Source organism: Acyrthosiphon pisum, chromosome A3 (genome assembly GCF_005508785.2).
Source record: "Acyrthosiphon pisum isolate AL4f chromosome A3, pea_aphid_22Mar2018_4r6ur, whole genome shotgun sequence".
NCBI classification, from domain to species: domain Eukaryota; kingdom Metazoa; phylum Arthropoda; class Insecta; order Hemiptera; family Aphididae; genus Acyrthosiphon; species Acyrthosiphon pisum.
The window spans coordinates 6,630,526-6,657,459 of NC_042496.1; the positions used below are offsets into that span (position 1 = coordinate 6,630,526).

General features: G+C 28.3%; 3 protein-coding genes and 1 non-coding gene across 7 annotated transcripts in view; 2 read left to right on the forward strand and 2 right to left on the reverse strand.

Annotated features, from left to right (window-relative positions):
• The first annotated feature begins 2,086 nt into the window (after positions 1 to 2,086).
• On the forward strand, positions 2,087 to 16,672 carry LOC100161059 (coiled-coil domain-containing protein 50). 2 transcript variants are annotated; one of them, XM_003246115.4, is made up of 8 exons: positions 2,087 to 2,501; positions 13,120 to 13,182; positions 13,280 to 13,409; positions 14,946 to 15,092; positions 15,181 to 15,289; positions 15,519 to 15,635; positions 15,691 to 15,871; positions 15,958 to 16,672. In XM_003246115.4, the coding sequence occupies exons 1-8, from the start codon at positions 2,399 to 2,401 to the stop codon at positions 16,068 to 16,070; spliced, it is 963 nt and encodes a 320-aa protein (XP_003246163.1). In that variant the 5' UTR covers positions 2,087 to 2,398; the 3' UTR covers positions 16,071 to 16,672. The 2 variants fall into 2 exon arrangements, with proteins under 2 accessions (XP_003246163.1, XP_001945945.1); XM_001945910.5 differs by having other exon boundaries at positions 2,102 to 2,501; positions 15,925 to 16,672.
• On the reverse strand, positions 7,167 to 8,304 carry LOC100568480 (39S ribosomal protein L10, mitochondrial). The gene is given in 1 exon segment (NM_001326669.1): positions 7,167 to 8,304. A coding segment is annotated over 1 exon segment (765 nt). The 5' UTR covers positions 8,146 to 8,304; the 3' UTR covers positions 7,167 to 7,380.
• On the forward strand, positions 15,355 to 15,414 carry Mir996 (microRNA mir-996). Its single transcript, NR_040172.1, has one exon. It is a non-coding gene; the product is annotated as a microRNA mir-996 (primary transcript).
• Positions 16,673 to 17,706: 1,034 nt separating the features above from the next.
• Positions 17,707 to 26,934, reverse strand: part of LOC100159008 (protein shuttle craft) — a 16,340-nt gene continuing 7,112 nt past the window's right edge. For all 3 annotated transcript variants that reach the window (XM_008187265.3, XM_008187266.3, XM_029491757.1), the window contains 9 exons: positions 23,045 to 23,338; positions 22,825 to 22,979; positions 21,724 to 21,877; positions 19,135 to 19,334; positions 18,851 to 19,075; positions 18,641 to 18,792; positions 18,381 to 18,579; positions 18,167 to 18,319; positions 17,707 to 18,044 (listed from right to left, as the gene is read on the reverse strand). In XM_008187265.3, the coding sequence (XP_008185487.1) occupies positions 17,925 to 18,044; positions 18,167 to 18,319; positions 18,381 to 18,579; positions 18,641 to 18,792; positions 18,851 to 19,075; positions 19,135 to 19,334; positions 21,724 to 21,877; positions 22,825 to 22,979; positions 23,045 to 23,338 (1,652 nt within the window). In that variant the 3' untranslated portion in view covers positions 17,707 to 17,924. The remainder of the gene's footprint in view (positions 18,045 to 18,166; positions 18,320 to 18,380; positions 18,580 to 18,640; positions 18,793 to 18,850; positions 19,076 to 19,134; positions 19,335 to 21,723; positions 21,878 to 22,824; positions 22,980 to 23,044; positions 23,339 to 26,934) is intronic.

The window sequence follows — 26,934 nt, forward strand, 5'->3', positions numbered from 1 at the left end:
TTTTCAAGCTTTTTTATCCAACAAATAAAATTTTATTGATATTTTAGAAAAAAAATAAAAAAAAATGGAAAATGAAAATGTCTCTAAACAGTTCAAAATAAATCAAAATATTTGAAAATGTTATCGTGTATAGAAAATGGAAATATAAACAACCATTGAAAATTTCATGTACTACGGTCATTTGTTTAAAAGTTACACCAAAAACCAAAATCGATTTCCTCGAAAACAGATTTTGCGTAAAAATTCCCGTTTTTCCTTAATTTTTCTTTTATTTTTCCCGGCGCTTTTGAACTAATTTCCCTAACTTAGAAATTTAAATTTTGATCTTCCCAATGCACCAACGATATTCATTTTCTGATCGAACAAGATACTGAAGTTGAAAATCATAGCATTATTTCGACTACTTATCGTGTACACGGACACAAAAAAAAAAAATAAATAAATAAATAAAAATAAAAATAAAATAAAAATGAAAAAAAACACACATCATTGTAAAATCAATACATTCATCGTTCCACTCAGAATCTAAAAAAATAAAAAAATAAAAAAAAAAACACATCATTGTAAAATCAATACATTCATCGTTCCACTCAGAATCTAAAATAAAAATAACTTCTGATTAAATTATTTGTTATTATATATATTAAAATATACATAGTACTATTATTGACGTATGTTCTGCTAGCAATATTACAATATTACCTTCCATTGTATCAAAATTTAACACTTTAGTTTCAATTTTCTTTTCATGAAAATATTTTAAATGTAAAATATATCCAGTCAATCAAGGTATAAAATGATTTCAGACAATGTTCTAATGAATATACAATGTTTATTTTTTAAACCACAAAATGTTTGTTGTACATGACATTTGAAGTGCTAGATTACATTTTTTTTTTACATAAAATTGAATATCACAATTATTACAAAAGTAAACATTTTTAGTATTTTAGAGAGAAATAAATTCATTATGGTTAGTACGTTAGTGTTTATAAAACTCAGATTCTGAAACATACTTGGCATCACTAACTTCACAACGATACATAATTATTATTTATTAGTCTATTACTTACTTGAATAATACTAGCAGAAAAACAGCAACAGCGTACCGTCTACAACTGTTGAGTCTTGTTGAACAATTACCTACTTAATAGTTAATACAATAATACCTATTACCTAAAGGCTACATTTTCGTTATTCTATATTAAGAATAAAACATGACGCGGGGGACAGATGTCACGCTGGATCTGTTATATCTAAAGTACATTACTTCCAATAATTACAAAATAATGATAAACGGCTTGATGACGACGTATTAACGTTATGGAGTATGGACAATGAGAAATTGTTCCTATTATGATCCGTTCCAGTAGCGTAAAGAGGGGGATTTGAGTGTCGTATATCCCCCATGACTTTTTTAGAACTCGCAAACGATATTTAGGTACTTATTTAATATTTAAGTATTTAACTATAAATATTATTATTTATAGTTATAGCTATTATATTACTTAAGTACTATAAAAACCTGACTCCCCTATCCCTATGCTAGCAGTGTACGCATAAGTGCATAACTTCGTAATAACCTTAGATAATATTATTTACTCTATGGATCATATACCTACTATAATATTATGATCTAAGATAACAACACTAGTATTACACATGTATTGCACAAATGTATTGAAATACAGTATACTGCATTACTGCATAACAATGCAGGTTAGTTCCCAAGCAAATTTCGGAAATTTTTCGGTATCCCATGTAGATTTCTATTTCATCGAGTTAAGAACAAAGATGTAATCAGAATTTATCGGTCGAACTTATTTTCAAAGTTATAACCTTTTGAAGTTATTTTGAGTATTTTGAGTCCACGCAGATTATTTTACGAATCTACATTACTATTAAAAGTATGTAATATTTATGATGCAGTTAATATATGTAGGTACTTCACAATTTTACATTATATGCAGATCACAATGGTTGTACTGAGAAGTGCTTAATATGATAAAAACCAACATTTTTTGTTTGTTTTTTATTGGTGTGGCTGGAGGGGGAAAATGTTTCAATCCCCCCTCCCACAAAACATGACCAAATACGCCACTGATTCATTCGTGGGCAGACGGCCAGTGATCACTATCACCATTCGACATTCGTCACCGGAAACTGACGGAGCATTGGAGCAGCGGGCAACAGCAGCTAAGGACTCGCGTCACCAGAGCGTTCGTCCACCGACGGTCGCGACTGCCTCCTGTCTCCCACAGTCCCACAACCACTGCCAACTGGTTTACCGGTGTGTGTAGTTCTCGACAGTCGACGACGACGACGACAAACGACAAAATGGTTTCCGATGCCGCCAGCAAACATAGCGCCGTGACGCGACACTGAGTGACGGCCGGCTATGCATTGTCAGTTTGGATTTGGCGGCGTCGGATCCATGGGGGACAACATTAGGAAGAAGGCCACCAGCGACACGTTGCCCAAACCTGGAAAGGTCAACTCGGGTACTATATTATTCTTATTATTACATTTTTATTTGTTGATGTTTACGTAGGTTTAGATAGTAGTTCATTCACGCACTTGAAATGTAGGCCAAAGATCTCTATCTTGTTTGTATGATTCTTTAAATAATAAATATTATCCTAAATTCGTCGGAGAAAGAAAGTGGTTGGTTGTGTTTTGGGTCACTTTCACTGCAGTGTCGTGGTGTTCGATTAGCCCGGGGTGTTGTACCACATATTCTGCATTTTGCATGACTGCATAGCGCTTAGCAAGTCATTGTTAAGTGTGGGCAGGGACGTAATTTCATTTTGGCGCAACGGCACAAATATTCTTCTATCGTTTTTCAATATCGCTGCATTCTACTTATGGTTATGGTCAATTTCTGGTCACGTTTAGTGACTTAATTCTGTTGGTATTTTCCGACGTATTTTCTCGCGTCACTTATATAGTAGCAAAGACACTAATCAGTAAATCCAATTTGTTTTATGAATTTTTTTTCGAATTAATACATTTTGAGTCTGATAGTTGATAACAATCTGAATTTGTTTATCTTGTCAAGCACTTGTATATATATTTACTGGCGCAATGATTACTGTGGAGATTTAGGAGAGCTGAAGATTTTGATGTAGGTATGAAATTTTTTTCATATAGGTATTCCATGTGGTATGAACATTTTAAGTTTTTTTTTGGGCTTATCTCACCCTCTAGCCCCTCGTTATTTGAGCCTATGCATGTATTTAAAGTACAGTGGGACCTCGATAAATTAAAGTCTCAAACATCTATTAGTCAAATTTTCGGTAACTCAAAGGAATGTCTTGGCCTAGTCATTTCAATAAGTACATACAAGTTTTTCGATAACTAAAATTTTTTTCTCCCCAACTGATTCGAATAATCTAGGTTTCACCGTATTTATTTTTTAGTCATACCAAATCAATTCAGTCTTGGGATAATTTAATTTGGTTGTAGTTTTGTAAGCATATTAACGAGTACCGATATTTCATAAATTATTAGGAATTAGGTAGTAGGTACCTACATACCAAATAGTAAAGTACTATGAAATAGTTCCTTTAACATTGTTGGTTCTAAATATAAGAATAAAATATAAAAAGGCGCCTACCTATATACAAAAACAATTATTACTGTTACGTTAAGAATAAAATAAATTAAATAGTACAAATAACCAAATGACAAATAAGGTATGAATAATATAAAATATATATAGGTATGTAATATATATATTATTTAATTATTACATAATGCTTAAAATTAATTTAATAGAATTAGAGTTTGAACATGCCTAAAAGAGTCTCAAATCTTTATAATTGTAAATTTTTAATAATATTGTACTGTCTTTTCTTTAATTAGGTTATTTACTTAATAGAATATCCAATTCCTGTATTATTATTATTTCTGTTAATATATTTTTTAGATTATTATTTATGGGGGTTGAATTCAAAATTGATTAATTCAATGATTCACTAAAATTGAATGGAACATTAAATTATGTTTAAGGGACAATTAGCTCACTATTGATTCATTCAATTTTTAGTGATTGGTTATGCAACTAGGCATTAAGGGATATGACTATTAATTACTTAAGGTTGAACAGATGTTGTATTTAATTAATATGGGATTGTCCTGTATTTCTAAGCTTTTTGTCCCGTTATTCTCAATAACTATTTGAGACATAAAAATGTTCAGTTTCTAAAAAATATCCCATACCTTAAGATTTTTTTTCATATAAAAAGGTACATATTATTTACTTGTTTTAAGTATAAAAATTAAAATGTAGAAATTATATATTAAAATTAATTCATCTCTCACCAAAATGAAGATCCTTATATTCAATGATTTAAGAAACTTTTGTAGGATGTAATATAATATTAAAAGGTGGGACTGACAACATTATATAGACACAATGTACTTTATTTTCTTAGACCTGTATTCTGAATTAAATTTTTAAATCTGGCAACATTATCATTACAGACTTTACTTATAGCTGGTCACCATATAATCTGTGATATTATATTAATAGTAAATTATGATAAATGATAAAGATTGCTTGGGTTATAACTCTACAGCTAGATTCATTACAGTTTTGTTTAACATGGATTACTTGTAATGTAAACATTATTAAAATATAGTTTCTGTGTTTCTTTCAACTCATTAGTTAACATTTTTTACAACTTTTCAAATGGAATAAGCGGTGGCAAAGCGTCATAGGAGATAATGCGACAATGTCTACCCCCTAAAAATATTTATTTTACAAATTTGAATGTAAAAATGCAAGGCTGGGCATTAACGAGTTCAAAGTTAAAATTAAGTTAAAACGTTAAGATAATTAACTCGTTACTTTTTTTTCAAATTAACTTTTAACTTAATAAGTTACTTTTTTTTCAAGATTAACGTGTTAATTTCAAGTTAGGTAATTTTATTTCAAAATATCTAAATTAAGTTAATTTTTGTTCGAAGAATAATGCAAATTTTTAAATATGTTTTTACTTTGATGTATCATTTTAAATTTCCCCAGTAATTTTCTTGAACGTAACAAAAAACTATCTAATAAACCATATTATGTGTCTGGAATTTTTTATTTTTGCAAATTAGCAAATTTTAACTTTACAAAAAGTTAAATTACTTTTTTTTCAAAGTTAACTTTTAACTTAACGAGTTAAAAAAAATTGTTAACTTGCTCAGCCTTGTAAAAATGTCCAATGTTTGTATTCATAGTCAGTTTATGTGACATAAATTGATAAGATATACGAGGACACTAGTGTTGCTCAGTTAACACCTTAAATATGGGTTGGCGGGTATTGGTAGAAGGAAAATAGGACATATTATCAGTAGGTATAGCACAAAATATTTTCATACATGTCCTTGGTGGTGAGGGTTACTGTTGTGTTATGAGATGCGTTTTGCCGTTTTTATTTTACAAAGTACTTATTCCCGATGTAATATTATCTAAATATTATTATATTGTTATTTATTATCATGCCCGATGATTTAATCAATGAGAATTTGAATGATGCAATAGTTAACTAGGTAGGGGAGAGTGGGGCAGATTTGAATGCGGGGTACATTTGAATTTGTCTAATATAATTTGTTACAGATTATTTACATTATTAATAAAAATAATAAAATAATAATAATAAGTTGGTTTTGTATACCATATGTGATTATCAGGCATTTTTGAAAAATTTTGTGATAAACAAAAATGATTATGTGATTTTACGGCTTTTTTAAAAAAAAAATATTTGTTTCCTTAAGAACATTTTGGAAACTAAAATTCAAAATCATAAGTTTAGAATTAAATATACCTATTCAAAATATTGCTGCCTAGTAATATATTTAATGTACATGCATTATTTATAATTATTAAAATTTATATTACTATTATTATTGACTATTATGGCAAAGGGTAGATTTGAATCTTCATTAATAGGGTAAGTAATATGGTGTACTATAGGTTCCTCCTTCTTAAAATACCTATATTATGGCTGGAATAGACTAGTTTTGGGTGGGGTACCTTTGAATAAAAATATACTTAACTTTATAATTAGAAATTAAATTGGTTATTTAATATATAAGGTTTTCATGAGTCAAATAGTATTCAAAACTATCTAGACTACGGATTGTAATTATCAAATATAAAATTAAATATGAATTTCATTCAAATCTGCCCCACTCTCCCCTACTCATATGAATATATAAATATAAAAACTGTCACTTATTTGTTTATTATTACATTTATTTTTGAATAGTTCGTAAAAATTGTTATGAATATATTTAATTTTGTTTCTAGTTTTTGAAGTTATATTTTTACTTTTTTATTTATGATTTTTTTCAACATCTCTCCAACGTATTCTACTGACCTTAACGTTTTCTTTTATTTTTATGTAATGCAGACTATACAAATCCTATATTATATAGATTTTTTGATACTAATACATGTTGTTATGATATAAAGGGTTATAATTTATGAAAATATAAAATCTAAGGTACTTATCACATCTTTGTTATTTGTGTAAGTAAATAAATAAAAAATATCAAATATATATCGCACCATTAGTAGAAGACTTACAAAAGTACCATTTTGAGAAAATTAAATTTTAATTCTTAAAAGAAATTGCCTCTGTTCTTAGTTATCAAGTTCTTAGTTTTAAAAATTTGCAAAAGCTACGAAGTTAAATCTCTACCAAGTGGTGATGACAGTTTAACAATAGGTTTTTGAATAACAAAACTACCATATTTGGTTGGTTTTGTTTCAATTTTCCATTTCAAGCCAAATATCTTATGTGTTTTGTGTGATTAATCAATATCAACAATGACAATGTCATTATTTTTCACGAGTGCGCATCCAGTAGATAATTATCATGTTAAAATGTATCAAATCAAAATCTTGAATTCTTGTGTTTATGAACATGCGACTATGCAACAAAGCTACCTACATATAAAAATGTGGCGGTATCATTTTTTTTAACCATAAAAATAAATAAAATCTATTAGATAGACTTGAATTTTAAGTACTAATAATTTAGTACTAAATTTAGTACTAATAGGCAATAGTGTGATATGTTAATAAACCTCGTTTAAATAGGAATAGTTATAGAATCAAAGATTAGGCTTCATATACTAGATTTTTAAATTAAAACCAATATTATTATAAATATGTTCAATTAAATAGTTTCTTGTTTAATGTTTTATAAACATATGAACACCTTAAGACAAACTTGATTGGTTTTTAACTATAAATAGACTAAATTATTAGTTAATCAATATAATTATGAAATGAACATGTTTTAATTTTCTACAAATATTTTATTGAAAATTAATCTGATAAATTATCCAAAAATCAATGTTACAATTTTTTGATATTTAAAGTTAATCTAATTCTTCTGTGGATTTTTTTTCTGTATTAACATCTAATGACTGTCCATATTGTTCCAAATATCGTACCATTGTCAACTGTGTCTGTCCTATAGTCTGCAAACACCTATTGTTTACTTGACCGATTACACCAATCAGTCTTGATCTGGCGTTCTCAATATTTACTAGGTTTCCATATTCTACTGTTTGGTTTTTGCTTAATAATTTCCCATCAACTATGGATGCTAATAAAATTAAGTGAGGCATCTTCTTTGTAATTTTTAACAATTTTGGTACTTGTGATGTACTACTAAATACTATTGAGCTGTGTGATTGAAATAAATTCAACACTGCAGCATAATTTGTTTCTGCCAAGGCTAGTTTTAAAGTGCTTTTACCATACACAACATGATCCATATCAGCCATTTTAAAAGTTTTCCTAGTTTTGAAGTCAATTTCCCCCTTTACTGGATTTTTATGAAATATTGCAACCATTGCACTCTGCTCAAATAATTCTTTAAGTTCTTTAGCCAAAATGTTTTCATATGGGTTATTTTCTATTTGTTTAAGTGCTTTACTGAATGGTTTAGGGCATCTTTCACTCCATGTCATATCTGATGGTTTTGGCCATGGATACTTGGGCTTTGTAACTGTTTCAACGACGGCTCGGTAATGATCTGGTTTTCTGGGTTTCTGTACATTGACTCTTCTATATCGAACACTGATGACATTTGGTGTAAATCCTCGGCTACAAATAGCTTTAGTTGAACAGTTTAACATGATCTAATTGTTATTGTAAATTTTATTGTTTGGATAAAAAAAATTGAAATTACTTATAATTAATTAACAACTCAAAACAAAAAAAAAAAAGGCAGAGAGAACTACAACTGTGAACTGATATTAAAATTTAATATCTAAAAAATAATAATATTTTAATCTAAGGCTTGGAACGATAACCTCAATTCGTTCTCATTTTTTACCAATCTTGAAACGCAGTGTAGCCATATAATATTATAATATCATGCTTTCAAATATTGTATTGGGCGTGTCTTGGTTAAGTTATAAGGTACAATAAATGTACAACCAACTTCAAATGCAAATAAAATTAGTTTAAAAATAAATTTCAAAAATCTATTTCACGATTTTTTTAATTCAACTTCTCATGTCGATTCTGATACCAAAACCATGTTTCTACGACCAACGTGACTTAATAATACCTACTATTAGAAATACGTAAGCATGTTTTTACGGTCGATTTTTTTTTTATTGGGCCCTTGACTAAAAACAAAATATTAATTAAATATTTATTTAAAAGAAGAATGTGCAATTTTCTAAGTAAATGTTTGGTTAGATTTTGTATTTATGTATGTTTATTTCTATCAATGTTCATTAAACCATTTATTAAAATAGAACATCAGGAATTCGTTAATAATTAATAAAGGGAGTTACTGTTAATTACATATTATTTAGAGTCATAAAGACTGGTACTAGACGACGCAAGTTGTACCTACGTATCACAGTGAATTGGCATTTTTATGAATTGCAATTAAGTATACTTTTTATTTGCCTCTGTATATCTGCCTGTAAGGTTTTTAAATTGTACGTGCATGTGTTAGCGTACCTATTTTTAATTTTTTAATGTAACCATTATTCTGAATAAAATAATTATGACTAATTATATATATTATAATATTGATAATTACATTTTTTTAAATATTGATAACATTATTTAAAACTCAATAAATACGTACCTATTTATTAAATTTATAATTTGATCGATTTAAAAAAAATATTAATTCTGCATTTATATATCTATTACCTACCATTCTTGTATGATGTAATAATAAAAGATATTCATTTTTATTTCTTTAGGATTTTTGGTAATATTATTCTCGCTGTTAAATCCTTAATGTATAACAATTCTGAATTATTATATTAGTTAGTTTAGTTACATCTATTTTCCTTAACGTAATAACGTCATAGAATCGATGGTACCTATAAGTATATAAATGTATAATAATAATAAATCTATGAAAAATATTATGTATTTTGGGCTTTGGCTTACACTCTAGAAGTATTTTGTACTACACTGGGTACCTACTACTGTCATCTACTGTTCACTATTATTGACTTGCATCCAATATGGCAATCTATACTAGTATTATAAAGATGAAAGATTTGTATGTTTGTAACGAATAATCTTAAAAACTACTAGACTGATTTCAAAAATTCTTTCACTATTAAAATGGTACATTATCTATGAGTAGCGTAAGCTATGTTATTATTACTTGAAAAAATGTGGGATTCCTACTAAAACTTCAATAATGTCCCATTTTGTATATACCTATCAGTCCTTTTTTTGTATGTACGCGCATATCTTGAAAAGTACTCAACGGATTTTAATATGGTAAATTCACTAATAGATCACGGGGAAGGGTTTGATGTATAATTTGTATTTGATGATTTAGAACCACAATTGGAACCGGTAGACATAGGCGCAAATAGGGGGGGCTTTAGGAGCTAAGCTCCCCCAAAAATGTCCATAGCCCTCCCAAATATTTCCTACATTTTGTTTTAAGCTTATTCAATATTATCAAAGTAAGGCCCTATTAGCCCCCCCCCTAAATCTCAAACGCTATTTGTGCCTATGCCGGTAGGTTCAACCCGGGGAGGTGCTTAAATATGGATTTTGAGATTTACTATATGGACATTTTTGTTTATAAATGGTTACTATTGGTTATAGGAGAAATAATAATTAGTAGAAATTAGTATTTAATTTGTATATTGGTTGCCATTAGTTAATCAAGCAGATCAAGCATGCGTATAATCGAATTTTCACACAATGCCTACTTGATATGCTGTCGCACATTGTCCGACGCCCGACATAGTGGCTGAGTTGCATTTACTACAGCAAGTTACACCCAAAAGGAGTTGAACGATCACAATTTTTTTAAGAGTTGACATTTTTTACGGGCATCGAACTGTACGGGATCAGTTATATTATTATTAATTAGAAGAATTATGGCTGTATACATTTTGTACAAATATATTTAATAAAAATACAAATCATTGGTCTGGACAACGTCGGGCAGGATAACTAGTATATTATTATAAATTCATGAAACAAAATATTTGCTTTAATTATGTGTAATATATTTTATATACAATTTCTAGTACGATCTAATAATTTAATTTAAAAATAATAGGCTTATCAATAGTATAAACTCCCAAATTCTTATTCAGCTTTTGCTTGATTTATTATTTATATATAAATATATGTATATTATAGGTATTGTGTTACGTAGACTAGACTTATACACATTTATAGGTTTCACTATTTATTTAAAAATTATTTTAAGTTATCAGAATTTATTTTTTCTTTAATTTACCACAACAATCATTGAAGCGAATAATTGGTTTCGTGAAAGTGCTTTAAAGCAAGTTAATTGTATTCAAAACTTGTTAGAGAAATAGAAAATTTTTCTGTTATCTTTTTTAAAATTATAATAATAAAATCTAAAATATGCATTTGAATAAAACACAGTATTTTTATTTATCAAATGCATTTTTCTAGCACTATTTAAAATAAAATGAAAGTAAAATTATTAGGACTTTGATTTGACCTACAAAAAGTTCTCATTTTTTAGATAAAAAATAATCAAAATCCGACTTATCAACGAGGTGTGAGAGTTTTTCCTCTAAAGTAATTTTTGTTTAATATAATCATAGACTTATAGAAATAGACTGAACATTTGACCCAAGGACTGGGAGGCGTGGTCGTGCCAAATGGATTAAGAGAGATAGTGTGAGTTTTATCATAAGAGTGAGAGAAATGGCACTGTAAGAAATGACAGCCAATACATAGCTTTATAGCGCCCGATCCTCGTAACAAGCTCCAGCATTACACGCGTTATCATACCTAATGTTCCGTCTATTTCTATAAGTCTATGATCATAATACAATATACATGTATCAACCCTCCTAAATAGTGGTCAGGCTGTAGAGTAATGGAAAAGTATTATAATTAAGGTAGCAACTATACATTTTTTAGAATTATGGAAAATTTGAAAACCTTAGTGGCGACTGACGAGTGTTTAAACTTTTAATATACCTATCATATTATATGATATCATTGTGTAATGGTGAAAATGGTCCAAGTAGTAAAAAATGTATATAAATAATTATACTGTTATTGATTTCAACAATCAAAAACTGATCATAAAATTATAATTTAGCCAAAGTTAACATTGTGATTAGGTCTACCAAAATTCTACTCTCGTTTCGATTTTCTCCTTGGACAAAAATAAAACCAAACTGAAAGTAGAGACAGCGGTGGCGAGACAGGTCGACAGTCGAGCGCCACAACCGGTGCGTGGCTGTGTAAAGGGGGAATCGAGGTGGCCGGTCCTTCGGTCGGAGGGGTTGATGTGTGGGAAGTGAATCTATAGACATTCGGTAGTAATAATGTATGTACATTGTATATGCCCAGTCCACACGCATAATATTATAATATTATAGACGTTCGCTATGAAAATATACGTTTTCATCGTAAATGTAATCGCACGCGTGATATTGGTTAAAAAAAAATTAATATTATATTGGGCCACCGTCTAGCGTCTGCGCGACCGTAGTCGTAGGTGTAGTTGCACGGTTCGGTAAATATTTCATGATATACAATTGTATGCGACTCCTACATTTACAGTTGTAGTCCAGGCCTCTGTGCAGTGTGCAGCTCAACGACTGATACACCTCTGCAGTCTACAGGCAACGTGCGTTCTTTTACATCATTCAATTCCCGCTCACCTATTTAGATCTATATCGTTTCTTGCATGCCAGGTAGATTTTCTTATGTACCAACAGCGACAGAATAATAATAATATTATTATTATAATGTAGCAAAAACCGTTTTCGTAATTTTCATCGTATTTGAATAAAAATTAAATATCTATTGTCGGTTGTGCGCAACTTTTCGAACCCGTGGAATTTATCCCGCTTATTTTTTTCCACTGTTCGTTTCGAGCAAGAGGGAGACAGCACCGCCTCTGCCGCACCCCATTGCCGAAAACCACCTGCCAACCCCAGAGCAACAGGTAGTTTTGTTAGTAAACAATCGTACGTTCGTGTGCTTGAACAATATTATTAATTGTTATTATTATTTTATATTATTTGTGATTGTGACTGAGGCTATTTTATGTAAAAGTGTATGACCAATGCCTGTTTTTCTTTCCGTTGGAACGGATTTAAATGTCGCTATAGTCATATGTCTTCTTTTTAAAATTATTATTCTCTATAATTGTAGAGGTACCTATATCATATTTTTATTAAAACAAATTTAAATAATTTAGAGAAACACTCAAATTTAACCGGTTGGTAAACCTGATACAACTCATACTTACGCACGCACACTACTATTCATCCAGGCGTGAAACCATTGTGACTTTCCATTACAATGAACCTCATAATATACAGGACTGTTTTTTTCTCGTTATTATTTTCTCACAGTCTATTCACAATCAACAATAGATGTTTCATGTTGTTGCTGACGCGCTCTTCTCTCTGCAGGTACCTACTCGTTTCATGGAATGTTTTTTAGACCTTTTTTTACGTATGTTAGATCATCGTTTGTTTTGGTGTAGTGGTGGGTCTGTAGTGTGGAGTAGGAGTGAATGAGGGAGTTCTTGTATCATTATTATTATTAATGATGAAATGCTTTTTACATTGGATCGTCATTTTAACTGCTTTATTATTTTCTAGTGTGTAAAGAATGGTTGGTCCACGAAGACGGTGCATTGGCGTATCATTTACAAAAGTTGGAAGGTCAGTTATGTTATTTGTTGATTGTGTTATTATTATTATTGTAGAGTGCTATTCCATTTTATTATCTTAATTTAACACATTTATAATTGTTTTACAGTCGACGAACATTACAGTGGCAATCGTTCGCGAAATGCTATTGTTCGACAAGACTTGCCTACAGCCAAGGAGGAACAGGAACGTGAAATACGTGAAGCTGAAGAACGATATGGCGCATTCATCAAAGAACAGTGAGTACAAGTTTGGAATGTGGATGATAAATTGTATATGTAATTTTCAGGGTTTGGCATGTTCCTTATAAAAAGGAATTCATTCTGTTCCTTGTTCCTTAAAAAAAAAAAGAATTCGTTCCTTTGGAAAATGAACAGGTTCCTTTTTTAGTTCCAAATAAAATAAAAATTCTTATTTAATCATTAATGTTTTTTTTCTTCGTATTATGCATACTTCTTTAATTTATACTACAAGTAGGTAGGTACATATTTTATATGTTTGTGCAATATATTATTATATATTTTGAGATTTTCTTCAAAATTAAATTTTTGACTAACGTATGTCGATTGTCTTAACGTCGATACTTGATAACAATCACCAATTAAGAATATACATTATACACATTAAAAAAATATATCTTAATTTCAATTTTTACATGCTTATCTGTGTAAATTATTGGAACTAGAAAGGAATGAACAATTTTGTTATTTTTCCTTAAAAAAAAAAACTAGTTCATTTTCTCGTTCTTTTTTTATAAAAAGAATTTCGTTCATTGTGCCGTTCTTTAAAAAGGAATTCGTTCCAGGAATCCGTTCCTTCCAAACACTGGTAATTTCTAAAAACCAAATTTTGATTTGTAGTAATCATTTAGTCTTTATCTGAGCTATATTAATGATATTAAAAAAAGGTAGTAATTTGGAAAATTCTTTAAAATTTAAAAAAGTGGTTAAGTGTTAACGGTCTGCTGGACAATAGGTGTCGAGAGAGTCACTGTAATGTGAATTTTTAACTACAAGTTATCTGACAATGAAAAATGTTTTATCTAGGTACATTAATTGAAAATTTTATAAGCTTTAAAATAGCTCAACATAAGTCAAAATATTTAGGAAGTTTTAAAGTGTAGTATGTATAGAAAATGATAAATGAAAATTGCGTATACAGTAATTTTTCTTAGTTATATCAAAATTTTAATTTTGACCTCTTAAATACATACACCAACTAGATTCAGTTTTCCAATCGGTAAACACACTTAAGTTGAGAATCATAACATTATTTTGACTACTTATCGTGTAAACAGACACAAAATATAAAAAAATAAAATAAACAATCATTGTAAAATCAATACATTGAACAGAATCTAAAAGTACTTATAAGGGTTAGTTATACCAGAATTTTGATAGTACAGTAAAACCTATAAACGAATTCCTGTAAGACAGAAATTTTCCTACAATGAAAATAACAATAGTCCCATGTATTTTAATCTACCTACAATGGAAAAATCCGTTATAGTGCGTTTTATTATAACTGCGACTCAACGCTAACACACTTTGTGGCGGTTTTGTCAAAAAAACGGTTTGTTGAAAAAACACCACGAGGCGCGTTAGCGTCGAGTCACAGTTACAATGAAACGCACTATAGTCTTTAGCAATTCAGTTTTTACTGTAACATCATTGTGGTCATAAAGTTTTATTGTTAGCATAATAACTGTTATTTCTTAAATAATATAATCTATTATGTTATGACTAAATCAGTTTATTTAATTAATTTTTTTTTAGAGAAGAAAAAGATCTCAAAGTTGCTATGGAATTAGCTGAAAAATTAACAAAAAATAAATATACCCATGACATTGGGGTTACTGCAAATTCAGGTGGAAGTAGACCAGGAATATTAAAAAAACACTGTCAACCAGAATCTACTAAAAGGTATTTCTTTTATCAAATGTATAATTGTAATAATCTAAGATTCAAATTGCCATAATTAAATAAATAAATATTGATCAAATTTATGAAGTTTTACAGTAGAGTCCAATGAATATACTGAGTTTGATATTGATGATATTTTGCATGACATTGACTATGAAGAAGAGGTCAACCGTCGAATTCAAGAGCAAAAAGATGCTGTGAGTATTTCCTTTTTGTTCTTTATATTGTATTAATTAATTATTAGATCCAGTCATAGCATTTAACGGGTGTAGTCTTTAGTGCACGTTAATATTTATAGTCGTGACTAGAGTTACACTCGTCAAATTCTAAAGATGTAAGCAACAGTATGTCAAAATAATTATAATCTTTTATTAAATTTGTATCCAGTATTTAATGAATTAATAATTATTAATAAATAAATACAAGGAATTGGCCAAGCGACTACAAGAACAAGAAGGACGTCCCATGTCAATTGAAGATAGGGATAGATTAATTGCTATTGAAACACAAGACTGTGAATTGGCTAAGCTTTTACAAGAAAAAGTAAGATTTACTAACTTTTAAATGAGGGAAGTTCAGGTACAATTTTTTTTTTTAGGAAAAAGCGCGAATGAGGAGAGCTCGCGAAAAAGCAAAACAAAAAGCATTACTTAAAAAACAACAGCAGTTGGAAGAATCATCTGAAGTTGTATCAACAACACAAGAACCTCTTTCTAATATTGCTATTGCTATTGATCCGACATATAGTTCAAGAAGAACAGAACTACAAGATAATTTTGGTAAGTGTGTTGGTTAGTTTATTTAGCAAAATAATTATGAATTGAACTTATAGGTGGTACTTCTACTGCTCTATCTTCTTCATTAGACGATGTTCCTCCGTACATGCCAATTCAAGGACAACGACGTAGCAATCATACAGATAAGAAAAAAAAATCAAAGACTGATGGTGTTGCATCATTTTTTAAAGTATTTAAGTAACGTTTAGTGGTGGATAAATGAAATGTGATATTTCTATATTTTAGATTCTGAGCATAACAAAGATTGTATTATAATTTATAGTAAACTTTTTATTTTGTGAATTATACTTATTATTAATCAAAATCTGATATTCCACCAATTTATAAAACTGTGTTCATTGTCTACCTGAACATATTTTAATAATTCGTATAAACTGAAATAATTTGAATTTTTAATATTTCACTTGTTGTCAATTATATTTTTTTATCTTATAGTTCATATTATGCAAAAATGTATATTTTTTTATTAATACCGTTCTTACTTTAATTGTGAAACTAATTATATTAATCTATTGATAATAATGGTCGTGATAAAAAAAAAATATTATATGTACAGCGTTTTATTATTTTTATTGTTAAATTAATGAAATAAATTTTTTTTTTTATTATTATATTTCAATGGTAATTGCATAACTCAAAAAATATAAATAATAACTCCTATCTTTTTACCTGGCTACCGCCCGTTTTATATAGACTTTTTATTTATCTGATTTATCTTTAAATGAATTGATACTCATTATATTTGTTATTTTAGACCATAAAATATAAAATTAAGTACCTGTACTTATTTATTTTGGTTTTTTCAAAACGAGTGTTTTATTGCACTGAATTCTAGAGGTCAAAAACTTAAAACAATTTTTAAGGCCTACTTACGCAGTTTCACCCATAAATATGATTTCAGTTTATTAGAATTTACAAAGCATTTTTAACTTTACATTTTTTGAGGTATTAAGTGGTCCTCCAATTTAAATTTAAATTTATATAATTACATCAATGGCCTAGAGTTCAGTTAAAAAAGTGGTTTTACAAAAACCAAGGACCACCTCATAATTGAAGAACTGTGAAAAATGCTAAAGTGCTAATTTTCAACATCAAGTTTTATTGGATTACTTTTGTCTTAAGATAATTATAGATTTTTTCCTGATTATGACAAAGGAGCACTGTTAACTGTTGCAATTTGATATTCAACTATACAAAAATAATAGAACATACTTAATAATACCATAAAATGCTATTAGACCTTATGGGATGTTAGTGAATCGGTAGTTCTTTTTGTTATCTACGGAAAAATATTTTAAAGCAGAAATAAACTTAGCAAGTACTACTTATGTTTTATTTTATTTATACATTTGGAGTTTACTGCTATGTAGTTATTTTAAGAGTTTAAAAGTTATATGAGGCCAAATACACTATCCAGCAAGGTGTTTATGGTGTCGTCTTTGGGGTAAGCAAGTTAAAAAAAAGTTTGGGAACTGCTGAAATAAAAAATTATAATATACATATAATAATGTGGTTTTCGAACCTAAATTCAAGGGAGTTTTTAAATTGAACCGCTCAGTAATTGATCAATATTATCAATGCAAATACTTTAAAATGAACATTATTAGAAAATCAATATTCTCTTAGTTACATTCTAATCACACATAATTATTCTCCTGCAGTCCTTCCTAAGCTTTAGTAGTTTGAGTAACAGGAATAAAAAAAACATTTTTATTGAGCATTTATCATATTTAATGCTTTTTTATTTGTCTAAATAATCTATATCACTATAACTTATGTAGTAAAAGAGGTTAAAAAATAATACTTTTAAACCTTCATTACATGAATCAAAATACATTTATGTATTTAATAACTAACAAATAATTTTTAATCAATTATCTGTAACCCATAGAAATGATACTGTAAGAAAACAAATGTTATATAATTAATATTTAAAATTATGAAATTGTGTTTAATTAATAATAATATGTATGAATTATTAAGGTAATTTTAAAGTTAATAGATTTTAAATTAAAACATAAATATTTTAATGAACTTAGAATTTTTTGTTCAGAATAATAGTATTTCGTTTTTGAATACTTGCAAATGGGTTGACTCGTGGACATCCACTTTCACGTTGAACAACTTCTACCACACTATAATTGGGAAGCCATGACTATAAAAAATTCAGTGTTATTAATTATTTAAAGTGAAAAATATATATTTTGTTAGTTTCTTAAATGAACAACTATTTACAAAATTGGAAAAAAATAAATATTCAATGAAAATGAAAATTACTTTTTCTTTAAGAGCTGTAGCCACAACATTTCTATTTGGTTCAGCGTCATAAGCTACTGATTCGCATCCAAAATGTTCACTGTACTCGTGAATCAATTTCCGCTTTTCATACTTCATTACTTCAAATGAATGACTTCGAGAATTTTGTTTAGACTAATAACATATCAATTTACTCATGAGCTCAAATTGTATACAATTTAATTATTACACTTACTTGTTTAGCATTAGTGACCAATTCAGCAAGTTTTTCATGAACATAACTACAGAATGACGCATCTTTTTTTGCAAATTCTTTCATGAAATCTGAATATCGTGGAGTGACATTAGGAGATAAATCTGGATTACGGATTTGAAGTGCAAGGGCAATACGGCGATTTCGTTCTAATTTAGCACATTCTGTTGTACATTCCAGACTAAAAATTATAAATGTAATTCATTTATTCTAGAATTATAAATAGTTTACAAATAAATTACATTTTATATGATTTTATGATTGGCGATGAGTCAACAATATTATCTAGGAAGCTCATTGACTGTGCTTTAACTTGGAGACGATATTCAATCACTTTAGGGTCAGAACACATCCTAGATTCTGTCAAATTCCCACAAATACAGCTAACACTCACCTTGAAAGAATCATTATAAATTATATTTATATTATTATAATATTAAAAAGAGTTTTACCATTATTTTGCATGCTATTGGCGGGCATGAACCATCATGACAAGGTTTTGAGCATGGATGGCTGCAATCCGATTTTGGTAAATTGCATGGTAACCGACATGGACCAGTATTACATGGTGGTGCGTGACATGGCTTGGCACAAGTGTGTCTTTTGCAAGCAAGTGGAATGCCACAAGGCATTCCGCATGATACATTTTTTATATGACATGGTATAGCAAAACGCAGCTAAACAGAATAAAAAATATACAGTGGTACATTGTAGACTAATGTATTGTAATTTATACCTCATGACCACCAAAACACAATTTTTCAGTCAGAGCTATACATGGAGGACATTCATCCTCATCGTGACAAATATGAGTAGCCGGATGACCACATTCGTGTTCTCGTGAACAAGGTAATGTACATAATGGTGGACGAGTACCACATCTGACAGGAGGAGAAATAAAACTATTGCCACATCGACAATACAACTCTTCAAAACCTATTAAAATAAATCAATAACAATTAAAAAGATCATATAATAAAGTACAGTAGATACATGTATGTATAGAAAAAACAAAGACAATATTATAAATGAATGAAATCCAACTTATAAATCTACCTTGATATTTTATATTTATAATTTATTTTTAATTTTTATAGTATACTAATAATATTCACTTAACATTATGGTTTATAATACATAAATGTTTTATAATGTTTTGCATAAAGAGAGCAACTATACCATAGGGAAATAATCCTGAAAACTAGTTGTGACATTGTATGGAGTATAGATATTCCATAAATATTTAAACCTAGTAAAAAAATTGTTTGAAACGAAAACTGCTGAAATAGCATTACCTACCACAGCAACATGGAAAAAAAATAATCTTAATAGTTTAAGGAGAAGTACAAAATAAATAATAATATATATTTAGGCATAGTTTTATTATAAGACTTCAAAAGTGCAGGTAATGTAAGCAAAAGGCCAAAAACAACATTTTAATATCATAAATACAAATAATAGATGTCTTTATATTAAATTCTGAGTGCAGCGATGAACGTATTGATTTTACAATGAAGTGTTTTTTTCTGTGTTATCACCTTTTGGGACAATAAAAATGCTCGGAATTGTAGTTTCAACAATATCTTTTCTGGTAAAAAAGTGAATCATGTTGGTACTTTGGGGGGTCAAAGGTAAAAAATTCCCAATAGCTTTCAAATTCATCATGAAAGACAAACAGAAAAACAAGGAAAAACTAAAATTTTTTACGTAAGACCATTTTTCGAAAAATCGATAGATGTACTCAAAAAAATAACTGTTGATACATGAAATGTTCACTGAACATCTATACTAACAATTCCTATGCCCCATAACATCTTCGAAATATTGCGACTTATTTTGAGTTCTTTATAGGCTTAAGAGGATGTCAGCGCACTATTCGTTTTCTCTCTCTGGCCCATGCGCAACATAGACAATAACATATTTAAGCAAAATTATTTTTTCTATGCGTTTAAGTAATCTTAGAGTAAAGTCACCAATTACAAAAAATATAGAGAATAATATTTTTGAGGGAATGACATATCGATTTTATATTTTATTATTATTTGACTTTGTATTCATCGCCGCCGCAGATATACACCGAGCGATTTGTATATTTAATAATAGATAATTTTAATTTTAAATTATAATAATATTTTTTTTTCTTGTGCAAATAAATTAATTTAATGTTAAAAAACGTCATTGAAGTTGTATTCATATTAATCCAATAACCAACATTAAAGTATAATTTTCATATAAATATTATGCATACATCAATCTTATAGTAGTGAGGGGGGAGGCGTGAATTCATAAAATAGTTTGAAAGGGGGCGTGAACCTCAAAAGGTTGAGAACCCATGCCATAGGTTGTTCTTAGTAGAAAAAAAAAATTGTACAAAAATCCTGTAATTTTTTATGAGCGTCTGACATTAAAATGTTGACACAATTCATCAAAATCACGAAAACTGGCTAATTATTTTAAGTAAGAAATTTCAAATTTATAAATTGTTTTCTATTTACACCTAAACTTTAAAAATGTAATACAATCTCTTAAGTTTTCCTACATTTACCAACTAAAAAAAGTTTACTGGAAAGTCAAATTAATTTTTTACTAGTGTTTGTAGTTAGACATTGGATATTCACCCGTTCAAACTTTAACTAACAAATCTAAAAATATATAAACACAATTATTTTTATATACGTTTCAAGTTCAAATTTGGACAAAATTACATTTTAATACCATGAATAATGGTTTTAGTTATTTAGTCGCAATTTTAATATTTTTAGTGGATATATTATGAAACTTTTGGTAAACATTATATTTTATACACACAATGACATTTAAAATGTAAAATTTTTGGCAAAAATTAATTTAATCTACTGTTGTACCAATGCATAATAGTAAAATATTTTACTTTCATCACAATAATATCATCAAATATAGTTAAGTAATAATATAGGCTGACAGACCGTCTTCACTTACAATCATTTTTAGTATACAATGATTTTATATCATTGAATTCAAATTTAACACATCCATTACAGTGACTCTCTAGAAACCTAATATACAACAAAGCACCTGATTTTTATATTGTATTCAATCACATTAATAATAAATATAAATGTATACCTCAATACATGTAATTAAATGAAAAACTGTAATTTGTATGAATAACTTTAAAAAATAGATATGTTGTAAACAATATAATTGGTTTGTTATACCTAAATAAGTTAGTTTAAAATAATATCATAAAAAATAATTGGATCCTAATCATTTTAGGATTGTTGTTTCATATTTACATAAGTTACATACACATAAAAATGGTTATAAATTATATATTTACACCTACTTGCTTCATAGCACATTGAACAGCTTCCAGAATGGCAAACACGATCACAACGATGTTGACGACAATTTAATAGTCCATTACAAGTTCTGGTACATATATGCTCTTGTGCATTACAACATACTACCATACATCTATGTTTTCCGCAAGACATCATCTAAGAACCAAAAAATATAATTTCAATAAATAATAATAATTGATCATAGACATAAACACGTCCATACTTAAAAATTTTTTTTTTTACTTTTATTTGTTTACTTACTTCAAAATAATTATTTACAAATATTATTATAATTTTGAATTACAAGTAAAATGTATTACAAAAAATGTTTATGTTATAATACATTATGACCATTCAAACATATAAACATTTTAAACGAAAAAAAAATCATGTGCATGCCTATTTATATCTAACAGTTCAGTTAATATAGTTAATCAATTCAGAACTATGTATATACCTATGTAAGTATATATTTTTTTTTTTTATTGAGCTTAAGCATAGTAACTATGGCCGTTACCTGTCTTTTATTGTTTTGTAGGGGGGGGGAGAGGAATGGTTGGAATGGTTGGTTGAAACACTTGTGTTTTTAGGTTTGGCAGAATTTCAAATTGGGCACCTGTAGATGCCTGCCCAGAGAGAGTCTCGCCTGTGGTCGAGATTCAAACCGGCAACGGTACGCTGCGGTACGGCAGCTCGGCCACTCCATCCCCCATATGTATATATTAAATAGGTAAGAAGATAACATAATATGTAAAGAGGTATATTCAGTGCATAATTTTTATATGTATTTATTTTTACACGGGATATCTTTTAAAAGTAAACATTATATTATTATCTGTAATTTTTATGTTTTTATACATTCTTAACTGTGTATTATGTATATTAAAATTCAAAGCCATATTAAAGTTGTTTCTACCTGTTATGGGTAATTAATTAAAAAAAAAAAACCACACACACAAATTGTAAAACTTTATAACTTTTTTTTTTAACTGTAGAAGGAATTCAAGGAGTTTAAAATTGAATAAGAACATTTATCAAATAAAGACAAAAACTGACAGTGGTGAATAATAATGAGTGTTTGTTGTTATAAGAATACCTCTCACCTTGTTACATTTCTTTTTGCAAGTCAATTCACTGGTAACAGAATTACATTTTATTTCCTTGGATCTACTACCGCATTTACATACATATTTGGTTTTAAGTTCACAGTGAACACATGGGCCTTCATGACAGTTTTGTCCACATAGATGCGGACTTTCTATACAAATAAATACAATAAATTAGTTAATAAAATTGTAACGCATGTTCATATAGAACACATACCTGGTGGACCACATTCTAGAGGTTTTCCACATGGTTGGTCACATGTGGGTACCGGTTGTATGCATAATGTACGGTTACTAAGTTCATCTTCTGTTAATGGCCGTTTTCCACAAGGACATCTATTAACAGATAGAGCTATACACGGGTCACATTGACCAACATGACACAGTTTCTGGCATAAGTGATTTTTGCAAGATAATTGTTTTTCACACAGATTTCCACAGCTGTAATATACTACCATGGCATTCTCTGGAGTGCACGGTACTTGTCGTTTCGATTTTCCACAGTAACAAACTGAAAAATAAATCCATTTACTGTAGATTTAGGTATTGCGAGAAATTGTTTATAAGATAAACTTGTTTTTCAATATAATTTCCAAATCATTATTTTTTTTATGTCCCATATATGGTAATTTATCAATTTAAACAGACTGGTGATATAAATTATAAAATGTTTGAAGTACACGTCTTCTACAGTTTTACACAATAAACTAACTTTTAAATGCTTAGGTTTGTAGGTATGACATTATTTATCAGTTATTCATTAAAATGTACATAAGATGTTTTTTAATTGCTCTAAGAAGCAATTAAATCAATTAAATATTCAAGCTTTTTATTTAAAGTAACAAAGGGTATCACTGTATCAGCATAAACAGAAAAATATATCCGAGCATCTCGAATCAAGCATATGCGGCATGGTAGAAAAGGGTTTGGGACTTTTTGATTTTGTATGTTTTTTTTTTATGATAGTTGTGGAATAATTTATCGATCTAGCCTCCAGGATAAGATAAACATCTATTCTGTGAAATTATGAAACTAAAAAGTAAATACACAGCTGTTACTATGCATATTTAGACTAATTTTAATAAAAATTATTTTTTATTATGGCATTTTATTTACTGGGAACTACAGTACATAATATACCAGTATAGTAAATTTCCATTTTTTTAATTTATAGGCCACTTAACATTGCATTTATTATATTATTAATATTAATTAATAATTATTATTATAATAGCATATATTTTATATGATGTATAATCGTTATCTTTTGAGTCAATGCTGAATTTAGACTTACCATAGAAACAATAGACTTATTAATTATAGGTCTATGATAGAAACAGTATCAATAATTTTATTCATTTTTGGCTACAAAATAATTTACTAATTGAAGCGGTATTAACTTTGAATTTCAAAATTCAAATGCTAATTAAAAAAATAGCACTATGTATTTTTAGTATTTTTTTTTGAGTCGTAACTAATAATATAAACTTATGTGAGATCTTATTAACATAAATGTTAAGCAAGCATAATATGTTTGCAATAATTTAAAAAGAAACTAAAAATAATTGAAAATTTTTCATGCTTATAAATAACTCGGTCAAAATATTATCATGCCAATAACATAATAAAATAAACATTTAGTAAAAATTTAAAGTATCTACTACTTTTTTTTAAATTAAAAAAAAAGAAAATTGTTAATTCACAGGTGTATATGGTATATCCAATGTCATAATAAATTGAACTTCAAACACTCATATCAGGTGCTTATTCTGATTTAATTATCACTTGAAATTAAGAATAGTAAAAACACATATCTTTATGTTAATATTACCAATTTTTTATTTGACTGAAATAATCTTTTTTTCCATTATTAAAATAATAATTTAGAAAACCATTGCTTACTTAGTAAGCATATATTATAACAGTTTGTAAATCAACAAAATGTAATGATTATTATTATAACTAAATATTATTAAATATTATTAAAGTTACTGTTTAATTTTTAGATGTTTAAATTTTTAATTTATTAACATATGTTTATCATACTAATACATTATAATAAATAATTCATTCATAATAAAAATAAGTATAATGAATATAAATTGGCACTTTGAATACAATGCATGTTTTGTTTACATATTATTTAAAAGTTAAATTGTATTTTAAAATTATAAAGAGGAATTTACATTTGTTTTCTTAAAATGAGGAACTAGAACTGGAACTGGAGGTACTGATAGACGAATTTGAATCATTCAGACTGACAACGCTCTGTGAACTATCAGTAGAATCTTCAGAATAACTTGAGCCAGTAACAGAACTAACACCTATTATTTCATCGCCATTCATAGTCCATGCATGATCACTTTGATCACTTTGCTCACTATTCATAAAAGAATGTGATGTAGAATCGTGAACAATTTCTCTTTCTTCATCACTAGAACTATTACTAGAAAAATCTGCTGGCCAATTAGGTATATCATCATCTTCACGTTGGTCATAACAATTTAAAACAGAACTTTCATTATCTTCATCATTATCTTGATAATAAAGTTCTTCTTCTTCTCCACCAGTATCATCATCTTCATCATCAACTTCATTATCATCTTCATTATCATCTTCATCATCATCATCAGACATTTGATACTCATTTTCAAACTCATTATCACGAGCGTAACCAGAGAGTGGGTTTGCTAAGACCACAGGAAAATTTGAAGGACCACGGTAGCCAAAATCAATCCCTTGCATAAAATCATCTAAATTATCAACCCCGACTCTGGCACCATCATCATCTTCACTTTCATCTGTATTATGAAATAATAAGAGATTACTAACATCACGTATATTATGATTATCAGCCTCATAATTACTGGAAGTGGAATAATATGAATCATGAACATTGCTCTGCTCAAATAATTCCTCTGGATTCAATCCTAGCATTCTTAATTCTTCCTCTGTTACTTCCGTTTCAGGTGGTATTAGATTATAATGCAAAATTGCATCAGCAAATGATGCATTTGCTGCAACTAAGGTTGCTTCTGGCGGATTTAAATCTAAAACAAATAATGGTAAATAATTATATATTAACAAAAATAAAATATTTTTATGAAAATATTTAGGCGTTCTTTACATGTTGTTTTTTAAAAATGTTCAACAAAATATTATGAATATATAAAGCGTTTTTACGATTTTTATTATTGAATTCGTAGAGGAGAATATAAATTGCTCTAGCACATGCAAGCATGCAAACAACATGAACTATTTAAGTATTTATGCCTCATTTTAGATTTATAAACATGATAAAAAAACTTTTTGCTCCAACACAATTTATGTTCTCCTCTACATATTTTTTTTTTTGCTCTAACATTAACTATAAACAAACAATAGTATGACTCCAGTAAAAAGATTTGCTAAGTCATGACAGAAAAAGCACATTCCAGTATGGCGATCTTGTAAATTTGTAAAATTTTGGAATAACAATTAGATATAACGATAAAATTTTTTTTTCAGTACATAACTTATCGAATTTTATCACATTTGATCCTATGTTATTTGTCAATACCACTAAAAATTTCTCATTTTGTAATTGGATATTATATGTATATAGAAAGGTTATAATTAAAAATCCCAATTATAAAGAAAAAATAAGGACAACTTTTTACCTAATTTAAAACAAAAATTATTTTTTTGAAATTCAAAATAATATTTAACTTTCAATATATTAAAAGGATGTCAGCGCACTATTTGTTTCCTCCCTCTAGTCAAAGCGCAACATAGACAAAACACATTTACGAAGAATCATTTTTTCTATGATTAGTAATCTTAGAGTAAAATCACCTATTATAAAAAAGATGGACAACAATATTTCTAGGGATGGGCCGATACTAGATATCGGCGGTATCGGTTTTTTTTTAAAAACCGATATTTGAACCGATACCAAAAAAAAAAACCTAATCTATCAGCATAATAGCATTGATTATAAATTGTAATAGTTAAATGTAAAATGATAATATTATTTCGGTTGATAGTATCGGTGATATTTTAATATTGGTTCATTGTTTATGCTGAAAATGATGTATTTCAAATATATCGGGTATTGGTTGCATATAT